A 13,167-nucleotide genomic window follows, 5' to 3' on the forward strand; every position below is an offset into this window, starting at 1 on the left:
TACTTCTTTTTTACGAACTTTACCTACTTCTGTGCCTACATTAGTTTTTTTTTTGTCCCCCTCTGTGCACCGTCTAGTCTGTATTTTACTTGTTTGGGTTGTTTCCCCACGTCAAGTTGGTATACTTCGCTCTTTCCTATTTCTAGTTGTTCGTACGTATATTCAAGGTATCCTCTTGTGTCATTTATTGATCCTTGCTGTATTTTGTACCCTCGTCCGTTGGATTCAGCACTACCCACTTTTTAAGTGAAGAATAATTAGGATTGTCACTAGGTATTTTTGAAATGAAAAAATTGGTAAAAAAAGCAAAGAAAGCATCAGTATTGACAAAGCTGAAGCCCCTTCAAATATATGTAGCTTATTTTTGTATACTTTAATATAGATATTACAGTTTCTTTTGTAAAATGTCTTATTTTGTCTTTTATACACATTTTCACCTTATTAAACCTCTAGCAGGTTATGTCAGCAAAGGTTAAAAAACTGAATTTTGATGATTTAATTCCGCTACCTATTTCGGACAATTAATGGTCGAGGTCCAATGCTTTTTAATCTTTGATTGGTTGAAATTAATAATCTTGGACAACAAACTTTGTAGCCAAGCATGAACAAAGACGTACTTGGTTACTGACCGGAACCGATCGTACGATTTATTTCCTATTGTATTGTATTGTATTGTATTGTATTGTAGTATTAGTTAGGAGGGTGAGAGTCAAATGCATAAGGGCCAATGTCGGGTCAGTGGTCACAAACAATGCCCGACTTAAGATATACGTATATTATTACACCTCATAAATATTCATGAGCAAATCATGCCACTCTATAGACTCCCTATTGGTCAATATCAGACAACACGACCTACTTCGATAGTATACAAATATTACATGGTTAGAGGGGTAATTGAGCAAACTATTTGCCCTCGGTACTGGCTACGGGCCTAGGGGTGATATGCCCGAAGCCAATACCGAGGAAAAATAATGAGCCCTATTTCCCCGATATAAACCATGTAGTATTTGGTTTATTACACCGACCTTTGATAATGTGGGTGATGTTATCGTGGTGGTAGGGAAACTATTGCACGGTGAATTAGGTCGTGTCATTTGTGATTGACCAATTAAGTGGACTGATTTACTCATGAATATGTATGTGTAATAATTTCCTCTATCTATCCCCATATCCATACTACAAGAGAAAGAAAGAACACTTTACTAACCCAAAGGGTTACAATGAAAAAGACAACAAATCAACGCAAATCCCGAACGGCACACAACCCAATTTAAAATGAAAGCAATGGAATGTGCCGGCATGGGATTCGAACCCACGACCTTCTGGTCTCTAGACGGACGCCTTATCCATTAGGCTACTCAGTTTTACCCACCGTTTATCAGTGGGAGCTGGTAGCCTAATGAATAATGCGTCCATCTGGAGATCGGAAGGTCATGGGTTGTGTGTCGGTCGGGATTTGTTTTTATCTGTTTTCTTGTTTAATTGTAACACTTTGGGTTGGTAGACTGTTCTTTCTTTTTTATTAACTATATTTAGTTTCCTCTTGTGTTTATTAGCCCCATTACCTACTTGGGGCGTGGTTCGTGCGCATGACCAATATGGCGCATTTTTGAGATCGCTCCCGCAAAATTTTGGTTTTTATCTTAATTTGTGTGGTTTTCTCCACCCAATCGTCATCCCCTTGGTGTTTATCATCTTTACCAAGCCTTGCCGTGGATTCGACGTTTTCAGATTATCCCACCATTTCCGTTGTATCAATCCCCAACTGCTGTCTACTGCTACCTACAATTAGACTGCCGAATTTGGAAGCATATCAATCACCTACTGTAGCGATCGATCGGATAGTGTAGAGAGTGCTGCAAAACAGGTAGGGCACTATTGTTGCCAATGTTTATGTTTGGAGAGAGAGACTGTATCCCTGTCTATACCAACCCTTGTTACCAATCCTACCATCCTCCATACTGGTGTGCTCCATGTTCACCCTCCATCCTTCAACACCTGTTCACCCTCCATCCTACTACTACAGCCAACCAACCTGCTGTGTTGTGATTGTGTGTGTGTGTTGTGATTGATTGATCAATGTTGCTTACGTTTATACATGCCTACAGTAATGGAATTATGGACCATGTGTATAATCATGTATGAAATCCTCATGAACTGATCTTAATCTTGATCTTTTTAATATTATTAATAATGGACATGGACATGTTGAAAATGTCATCCACCATGTTGTTAACCGTATACCATGTATATAGACTTACCTTATGTATTATCCTGGGCCTCCTGTTAATCATCTTGAAAGCACGTAGAGAGCAACCCAGGCCCAAGGTTAGCAAAGTACCCATGTGGTGAATGTAGAAGAGCATGCACTGTCTATAAAGGTACAAAAGCAAGTATCTTATGCGAAGAATGTAACACCTGGTTCCATGCTGACTGCATTAAAATGTCTGAAGACATGTTCTCCTGCATGGGCAGATCTGACTTACCATGGGAGTGCACTAGTTGTGGCTTGCCAAATATATCAGCCAGCTTGTTTGACTCCATCATTGGAGATTGTAGCATCGACTCGTCAGCCTCTGGAGATGTGTTTGACCGCAGTAAGCGTAGTTCAACAGGCAGCTGTAGTTCTTCAGAGCCAGGATCTCTATCTGCTCAATCGTCTCCAGCTAAACCATCTGCTAAAGCGAGCAACACTGGTTCTAACCTTCGTACCCTCACCATTAACTTCCAAAGTTTGTACGGTAAGAAGGAGGAGTTTTGGAGCCTTGTAGATGCCACCAAACCAGATATTATATATAGTTGCGAAACCTGGTTGAAACCTGATATGAGCAAAGGTGAAATCTTTCCACCAGGCTACAACCTGTACAGAAAAGACCGTAAAGATGGCTGGGGAGGAGTCCTGCTTGGTGTCCATTCTAGCTTAATCAGCCAACAACTCCAGATTGAGTCCGAAGCAGAGTTCGTAGGTGCCAAAATCATCAGTGGTAAACAAACCATCATCATTGGTGCACTGTATCGTCCGCCTAGCAGCAAACAGCCTTACATGAATGTCTTAAACCAGGTTATTGAGGAAATATGCGTTTCCAACCCAGGTGTGGCAGTATGGATTGCAGGTGATGCCAACTTACCAGACATCGATTGGGCTACAGACCGAGTCGTCGGCCACCAGTATCTACTTGAATTAAATGAATCCTTCCTGCAGATGCTGGCTCGAACTGGAATGGAACAACTTGTTGACTTTCCAACCCGCAATGAAAGTATACTTGACATCATCATTACCAATCGACCCTCTCTAATCAACCGCTGTGAGGGGTTGCCAGCTTTGGGCGACCATGACATTGTGTATGCTGATTGGAATGCTCAGGCCAGCAGAGTGAAACCATCCCGTCGCAAGATCTTCCTGTGGAATCATGCTGATTTTGATTTGATCCGTCAGGAGACCAAGGAATGGGCAGACAAGTTTGTCTCTCGCAACACAACATCTACTCCAGTGGAACTGTTATCCAGGGAGATTGAACAGTATCTTCAGAAAATACTCCATGACAGGGTACCCTCCAAGCTCAGCTCCACCAGATTCAACCAGCCATGGTTTAACACTTCTACCAAACGGATCTGTCGAAGGAAAGCAAGGGCTTTCAAGAAAGCTAGGAAGACAAACAGAGACCGTGATTGGAGGAGATTTGGGCAATTGAAGAAACAGAGCCAAATTACCTGTCGTCAGGCCTACAACAAGTACCTTACGCAGTGAACCTGGTGCAAGTAGAAGACTGGGGGCCATTATCAAAGCCAAGCGTTGCGATCAAGCTGGTATTGCTCCTCTGAAGGAAGGCAATCATCTCTTCAGTGACCCAAAGACCAAGGCCAATCTGCTGAATCGCCAATTTGCATCAGTTTTTACCAAGGATGATTCATCAACTCTACCTGATCTTGGACCCAGCACTCATCCACCAATGAATGGTATCCAGATCACCAATCAAGGCATTGTCAAGTTGCTGAAGAATCTTAACCCATACAAGGCTTCTGGTCCTGACGGCGTGCCTGCCAGACTTCTGAAGGAAACTGCGGAAGAGATCGCTCCAGCCATCTGCCTCCTCTACCAAGCATCCCTCGACCAAGGATCTGTCCCATCTTCGTGGAAGAAAGCACTGGTAGTTCCCATATTTAACAAGGGCAGCCGATCGTCACCAGCAAATTATAGACCTATATCTCTCACCGCCATTCTGTGTAAGCTATGCGAGCATGTGGTCCATAGTGCAATAATCAACCATCTGTCTGAACAAAAGATCTTGTCCGATGCACAGCATGGCTTCAGAAAGAACAGATCATGCGACACACAGCTAATCCTGACTATCAACGATCTGGCCAAGGGGATCGAAGAAAAAGGGCAAACAGACATGATATTGTTGGACTTCGCTAAAGCCTTCGATAAGGTTTCACATAGGCTTCTCCTACACAAGCTCCAGCACTACGGCATACGTGGACCTACTCTTCAATGGGTTACGGACTTCCTCAGCCACCGTACACAGCAAGTCCTGGTTGATGGCCAAATCAGCACTCAAGCCAATGTGTCGTCAGGCGTACCACAAGGCAGCGTTCTGGGACCTTTGCTCTTCTTGGCATTCATCAACGACCTTCCGGACTGCGTAAAGAGCTCGACAACCCGCCTGTTTGCTGATGATACTGCACTGTACAAGAGGATATCGTCCCATCATGATGCTTCCTTACTACAAGAAGATCTCAATGCTTTGCAGAAGTGGGAACACACATGGCTTATGCAATTTCATCCAGCCAAATGCCAGGTGGTGCGTGTTACCAAGAAGAGGAAACCAATCACCTTCTCCTACAGCATTCATGGTATCACTCTTGAAGAAGTGTCATCTGTCAAATATCTTGGTCTCAACATAGACAACAAGCTGAGTTTCAACGACCATGTAGACATCACCACCAAAAAAGCAAATTCCACCCGTGCATTTCTCCAGCGCAACTTCTACTACAGCAGTCGGAGGATTAAGGAGGCTACGTAAACGACTTATGTAAGACCTACTGCTGAGTATGCATCTGCAGTATGGGACCCTCACACTCAGAGAAACATCAAGAAAGTTGAACAAGTCCAGCGAACCAGTGCCAGATACGTTACCAACACCTATGACCGCAGATCAAGTGTTACCCCCCTGCTGAGTGAGCTCCAGTGGCCATCTCTACAAAGTAGACGTCGCCAAAGCCGGCTAACCATGCTCTACAGGATTCACTCCGATCTGGTTGACATCAGTTGGAAAGATCACGTCACTGAAGCAACATCCAACACCAGAGTTCATAACTCCCGCATCTGGACGCCATACTGCAGCTCGCAAGTGTACCTATCTTCCTTCTTCCCACGCACAAGTAGGGATTGGAATTCCTTAAAGAAGGATCCAGCAGCCTTCCCAACACTCAATGCCTTCAAGATGGCATTGAGGGACGGCTCCATCTAGACAGCAGACAGCATCAAATTTTTAATTAGCTCTTCACTGTACAAATTTTGCACCTGTGATCTCTCGTCTGCGTCATATGTCTGCGCACCCACCACTCTGCAGTGAGCAATCTTCTTTTCAAAAAGCCTTCACTATAACTGGAAGAAGAAGAAGAAATACTACATGGTTTATATCGGCGAAATAGGACACTACTTATCCTCGGTACTCATTTCCGCTGTATTGACCCAGCTGACGAAATGCGCATGCGCGGAGCAATGAACAGCGACCTTTAAATGACACAGGTCATTCCAGCTGTCATTCTACAGAAGTAAACAGCGTGGAAATCACGGAGAGTCGAGCGTCAACAATTTTTAAATTAAATCAGAATATCAAGCAAAAACAACAACTATTATATAAGTTCATTAATTGGGAAGATTTGGACTTAAATTTGTGTAATTCAGATATATTAGTCTCGGGCGGCAGACTGTGCAGGAAAATTGTCTATTTTGTTCAACTTTGTGATTATAAACGTTTTCGTCGATACATATTTTTCCGTCGGCAAATACTTTCTACAAATTCGGAATCTCCCCATGTGTAATAATTTTGCTATTCAATTAATACTTACAGTTGATGATATTTATCTATCCTTTTCAATGGCATGAGGATTTGGTCACGCTTGTTGGTCTTGGAATGTCATGCCCATGGTCACGTGTGTATTTATAATTGCGTATTTATAAATATAATCGAAGGTAGCTGATAAGTAAGAAGCAAACGGAGATAGCTGGATATTGAAAAAAGGACACACACGGACCGACCGTCTTAGAGGCGTTTCATATAATATTTTGTTTAAAGGCACAGTTTTATTTAACATGTTTAAGTGGTTTAAAGGTTATAAATATGAGGACGACTAGAACTCGAAATCTCCACATCAACTCGAATCCAGAACCAACCCGCATTTGGCAATGATTGGGGTGACTATACAAATAGCCCATGCACCGAATTTGTCCTTTGGGCGTTTGAATGCAGCTTGTGAGTGTCTTCTACAATGGATATCATCAACTGGAATAGCACAAATTTATTTATCGCAGGTTCACATGTTTGTGATCAAATCAAATGTATTTTGGCAACGTATTATGTGCAACAAGATATGCCAAATACATAGTTCCTGTGATATCCTCTCATTCATTGAACAAATGAGATACATCGTTAGTCGTTAAACGTAAAGTACGATGCATTTCATTGGACTCAAAATAATCGCTCATCACTAGCTACAAATTTACCAATACACACACATCAGTTTACACGTGTAAACATGATTACTCGTCAGGTGTGGTTCATGTTTCTTTGAATTTGTTCCAATTGGGCAAGAATTTATATTAGTTTAGTTCGTTCTGCTGGAAAATTAGATTTAACGTTGTACACATGAAATCTCACAACTTTCAGGTTTATAAAGTCCTGTTTATTTCCGCATCTTTGTGCAAGCAGTCATCGCACACACGTAATTCTGGTTTCAACTGCTGAGGTGTATATTTATGGTAAAATAATTTGAAAGGAAATTAGAAATTCAGTTAATGTCACGCCTTTACAGTTTAGAATAATTATGTTGCGAGTTGAAGAACAATAATGATGATGAGGATGATGACGATGTTGATAATGATCATTACGTCAATTCTGCGAAAGGATCCGTTACAAAAATACAAATAAAAAAATAAATAAAAAACCCTACATAAAAGAAAACCCGTGGGAAGATACAACTTTCTCCACTAACACTATTCCAAGTGTACCATTAACTTGAGATGTAAAATACACAAATTCCACGTCATGCGGCAACTGACTTTCAAAACTGGTAAGTTCGCCATTTGCATTCCAATAGACCGAAATGTCAGACATCCCATTGCACACTAATATGCATACAAGCAATATAGGGAACAGCATTAAATTGATTGAAATCAAACACAAAACGGTCACTAATACCCCGTTCAAACCATTAAGCCTTTCTATGCGGAAATTCAAAGTAGATGACACAAAATTACCAACAAATCTCTAAAATTTTCAAACTGTCCTTGAAATATAAATAAGTACAAATAAGTCTAGTATAGGTCTATAATATGATTCTTAAGATTAGATTTGGGTAGGGTTGTAAAAAAGTTAAACAACGAATATAAATTATAAAGTTTCAAATGCAAGAGCTAAATACTGTTAGAACATAATTCTTTTACCTAAAATGGAGAATGGACCATTTAATGATATATGGTAGTGCTGTATACAGTGCAATTTAGAAAAACGTATATGGCAAGCTAAGCGGCTCAGAACGTGGGACTAGCTACGCGCAGCTTCTTTCTCGTTACGTGCAGCTTATTAACCAATCAGATTCGCGGTTTTAAACACGTGGAGCTGATGTAAACATCCTCTCTCACAAATATTACGTTTTTAATTTTTGTAAATGAAAATATTTGTAGTATATCAGCAAAAAATGGTATAGGTGCTATTAACATAATATCTGAACAGAATGATGATTGTTCTATATTTAGGGGCTATCATTTTCTTCCGAAGGGGTCCCAAATATAGGGGTCATATTTTTTAGAGGGGTCATAAATTCATAATAACAAAATGTAGGAGTCATAAGATGTGTTTATTGTATTCAAAAGACTGATTTCAATACAATTTTAGCCTGTCTATAGGGGTAAGGTGTATCAGTGGTGGGAGCCGGGGTCATAACATTTTTGATGCCAAAATAGTGAGGGCCGCAATTTTATTGACGCCGACTTTTTGTAAATTTAGGACCCCCCCTTCCGAAGAAAATGATGACCCATTACTCTCTCCATATGTACACAGTGGCATGTGCTATCGCTTTCCCTGCAATATCTTTACACAGCGCTTTAGATCAGTAGTAGTTGTTGTTTGACCTTCATATCCCCTGCACGGCTAATACAGAACACGGTGTAAACTTGGAAACACTAAATAAATATGCTTTTTGTCATTTTAGCCAGGCATTAGCAACATGTTCTCTTGACACGTGCTGTGATTTGGCCTCCTTCGTTATCTATGCTAATTCCGTAAATTAATTACAAGATAATAATTGTGAAAGAGGATACCTATAACTATACTACGCGCAGCTAACGACCCAACCACGTGATTAAATTTGACCATTTTGATTGGTCAAACAGCTGCTCGTAACGAGAAAGAAGCTACGCGTAGCTGTTCCACGCTTTTGGCCCCCTTGGCTTGCCATAAACGTATCCCGAATGATTTGGAATAACGATATTTGTATGCGCAGCCATAACCTTACACGAGACATTCACACTGAACTACAGACATCAAGAAATGTGACCTGAATAAACAAACAAATTGAGTAATTTGTCGACCCAAAATCTCTTATATTTTGGAGTTTAGGAAATTTAATATAAGGTTCTAAGTTTGATCTTACTTTTAAGGCGATGTAAGAATTTTGATAGCTTTCTTCATTCACTCTTCGGGACTAACTAACGGGCTATAATATACTGAAGAGGCAATTGATATTGGACTATTGAAAAGGTTCAAAAAATGTTGAATTGTGTAGAATCTCATCCATCTGGGTATGTTGAAATTAGGAGTTAGTTTAAATCGGGTTAACCAGACATACATAACGGACGAACAGACGTTGTGACTGAAACCTTTAGGCTTCAGCTGGGTTGTGATGCAAATGACCTTGAGTACCGGATACTTCCGGTATAGATGACAATCGGCGAGGAATGTCCTTTATGATTCTGTCCCAGCCGTGTGAAAGTTTGGTCTGGACGCCTCCTCCACGGTTTAGGGATGGTTGCTCCGCCCCTACCCAGATAGCTTCTTTCACGCCACGCTCAAACCAACGCTGCTCACGATCTAAAATTGGGACATCCTTGGTGTCGAAATGGTGTCCGCTGGCTTTCAGATGTAGAAAAACAACTGAGTCGTTTCCACTTGAGCTGGCTCTGCGATGTTGTTGGATGCGATTATGAAGAGGTTGGGCGGTTTCTTCTATGTAGGCGTCCTGACAGTCTTGCTCTCCAGAACAGCGTACCCCGTAGACCAATCCACTGATCCTTTCATTGGGTTGTTTGTCCTTGAAATGTACTAAGGACTGGCGGATAGTATTTGTGGGTTTAAAGTGAGTGATGATTCCGTGGTCGCGATAAATTCTTTTAAGTTTCTCAGATAAGTCACCATGGTATGGATGTAATGCTCCTGGCGGTGGGTTTAGCGATATCCTTCTTCCAGGCCTTGTTTACTGCCCAGTCCTGGTAACCACAGTTACCCAGAGCTTTGCGAAGATGTTGGTATTCAACGATCTTTTATCAGGGTCTTTCGTGATGATCGACTCAACTCAAACTTTCACACACCGATTGTCATTTATACCGGAAGTGTCCGGTACTCAAGGTTAAGTAATTTAAATTTAAATACTATTAAAACATAATTTGTTTTCCTAATATGGAGAATGGACCATTAATAATAATCGTGCTGCCTGCAGTGCAATTTAGATAAACGTATCCCGAATGATTTGGAATAAGGATATTTGTATGCGCAGTCATAACCTTACATGAGACATTCACACTGAAATACAGACTTCAAGAAAGTGTGACATGAATAAACAAACAAACTGAGTCATTTGTCGACCCAAAATCTCCTACATTTTGGAGTTTAGGAAATTTAATGTAAGGTTCTAAGTTTTATCTTACTTTTAAGGCGATCTAAGAATTTTAATAGCTTTCTTCCTTCACTCTTCGGGACTAACTAACAGGCTAATATACTGAAGAGGCAATTGATGTTGGACTATTGAAAAGGTTCAAGAAATGTGGAACTGTGTAGAATCTCATTCATCTGGGTATGTTGAAATTAGGATTTAATTTAAATCTGGTCAACCAGACATACCTATATATTAACGGACGAACCGACGTTGCGACTGAAACCTTTAGGCTTCAGCTGGGTTGTGATGCAAATGACCTTGAGTACCGGATACTTCCGGTATAGATGACAATCGGCGAGGAATGTCCTTTATGATTCTGTCCCAGCCGTGTGAAAGTTTGGCCCGGACGTCTCCTCCACGGTTTAGGGATGGTTGCTCCGCCCCTACCCAGATAGCTTCTTTCACGCCACGCTCAAACCAAAGCTGCTCACGATCTAAAATTGGGACATCCTTGGTGTCGAAATGGTGTCCGCTGACTTTCAGATGTAGAAAAACCGCTGAGTCGTTTCCACTTGAGCTGGCTCTGCGATGTTATTGGATGCAATTATGAAGAGGTTGGGCGGTTTCTCCTATATAGGCGTCCTGACAGTCTTGCTCTCCAGAACAGCATATCCCGTAGACCACTCCACTGATCCTTTCCTTAGATTGTTTGTCCTTGAAATGTACTAAGGAATGGCGGATAGTATTTGTGGGTTTAAAGTGAGTGGTGATTCTGTGGTCGCGATAAATTCTTTTGAGTTTCTCAGATAAGTCACCGTGGTATGGATGGTAATGCTCGTGGCGGTGGGTTTAGCGATATCCTTGTTCCAGGCCTTGTTTACGGCCCAGTCACAGTTACCCAGAGCTTTGCGAAGATGTTGGTATTCAACGATCTTTTATCAGGGTATTTGGTGATGATCGACTCAACTCAAACTTTCACACACCGATTGTCATTTATACCGGAAGTATCCGGTACTCAAGGTCATTTGCATCACAACCTAGCTGAATACTGAAGGTTTCAGTCACAACGTCTGTTCGTCCGTCAAAAATAAGTATGTCTGGTTGACCAGATTACATTAAATCCTAATATTTTACATGCCACAAGAAACAATAATATTGAATATTAATATTAAATGTTATTAAAGCATCACTAAAAATCCAATTGGCGACTATTTGCTTATTGGCGTCATAAATGTTTAGCGTCAGTTACAGATAATTCGTGGTTTGTCGTTTGATACATGCAAAGATCCATGATCGAAAATATTGTGCAATTACTTAAAAAGGAACTTTTATCGACAAAATATTTGCGAAGTCAATTTGTTTGATACTTGTTTGTTTGGTATGTTTTGGAATTTAGAAAACGCCCACTACTTAGATGAACAAAATTATGTCGCTGTTGGTAACTGGCCAAACCGCAAACCTTAAACCATCTTCTGTACCGTATTACTCCTGACAAAATTCACGTCTTTGTGTAGCGGATATAAAACGCGTGCTACCTTCGACGACAATTGGAAGGCACCAAATTGGAACACCTGTGGGATATTTGCAATATTCATCGTGTTTTTCCTTATGTTAGTCAACTTTTAAAAATCACAGAAAAGATTCTGCAGGTTGCCGGAGAAAAACAAATTTTTTATCCTGGTTAAGACAAATTCGGGTGTTTATGTGGAAACTATGCAAAGTATTCTGTCAAAATTCCCCAATTGTGTTTCTGTGAACATGGTGAATGCTATTATATAAATTGTCTTGTTTTTCACAAAGTTATTACTTTGTATCTGTCTGATGCATGTATTTTGTCTTTTAATATTCCCTGATCTATTATTTTTGTATCTTTTTATTGAGATGCTATCCAAGCTGATGCTCATGCAGATAACTCTTCCGATACAGTAATAAGAAGAATGGACTGGGAGTAGTACTTCTACTGCAATCAGAATAATAATTTTCCTATTGCATTTACTCGTAAAAAGATGACAAAATGTCAACAACGATATTCCATAATGGAGAAAGAATGACTCGCCACCAATTATTGTTAATTTGTTAATTTAAAGATTTCATTACAAAATTCGCCGGACTTAGTGATATCAACACGACGTGTGTTTATTAAATTAGCCCCGATTTCTTCACTGACACCTCGTAAATCCCACAAGTTTTCGTCTCACCAATAAATCATTTAGGCTGCATGTAATATTGTCTCATTACACTGATTAAAACTATCAACTATCGGCAACTTCCTGTATTACCAGATTTATGACACTGAACCAATTAATCTAAAATTCAGCAGCTAGGGTAGTTTGGACATATATTTTTGATAATGAGCCATTTTTGTTCGGTTGGTAGACACATCCACACTTCTTCTCTATAGTTTACAGTACATTGGAAACCTTATAATTTTCTACAGAGTATAGACGTTTTGAATGCGAACTTGTTGAACTAGATGTATTTTGTTTTAAAGTGGTGTTAAAGCAGAGGACTGTATTGAGTACTGAATTACAGGCGTAGGATTATTAAGCCAAGCTTGATAATAATGTTATGTTTCTGACTGTCAACTCACCTAACTGTTATCGCGCAAGAAGTTCTTCTAGTCTTGTATATTGGAATATATAAAGACACTGCCGGAGACGTGTTAGGTATCTATTTTAAATGTGACAAACGAACCTTGCTTCAGAGCTTGTGCACAGCTTCCAGAAAGTCAGTTATTAGTATTACTGTGGTCAAGACATTTCATTTATTTCATAAAGAATTTGATCATCATTTAGTGTTTGGTCATCAGCCTGTTCAGCCAAAAGCTAGAACAATATTTGCAGTCGAGTTTTGCAGGCATAAACTGAAAAATCAGCGGTAAACTATTTTTCAAGGAGACGTTCAAGGTAATTTGCCCCAATGGCTAGACAGGTTTTTCATCTAAATATCCCTTGTAAACCTCCATGCTACATCGAAATAGCATTAGCATTAACTTTAATGTTATGTGAGATACAACCAGGTTTATTTGCTGGGCGGGCTTACTCATATAAAAATGTATCAATATACGAC

At 40.3% G+C, this 13,167-nt stretch overlaps 1 protein-coding gene across 1 annotated transcript; it reads left to right on the forward strand.

Moving 5' to 3' along the window:
- The first annotated feature begins 2,446 nt into the window (after positions 1-2,446).
- On the forward strand, positions 2,447-3,751 carry LOC140172436 (uncharacterized). Its single transcript, XM_072195585.1, has one exon. It carries the CDS (start codon positions 2,447-2,449, stop codon positions 3,749-3,751), a length of 1,305 nt encoding a protein of 434 aa, XP_072051686.1.
- The last annotated feature ends 9,416 nt before the right edge of the window (positions 3,752-13,167 follow it).

This window comes from Amphiura filiformis, chromosome 16, assembly GCF_039555335.1.
Source record: "Amphiura filiformis chromosome 16, Afil_fr2py, whole genome shotgun sequence".
NCBI lineage: Eukaryota > Metazoa > Echinodermata > Ophiuroidea > Amphilepidida > Amphiuridae > Amphiura > Amphiura filiformis.

Coding starts and splice junctions, on each gene's coding strand:
- LOC140172436 (XM_072195585.1), top strand. CDS start 2,447: ATGTCTGAAGACATGTTCTCCTGCATGGGCAGATCTGACTTACCATGG.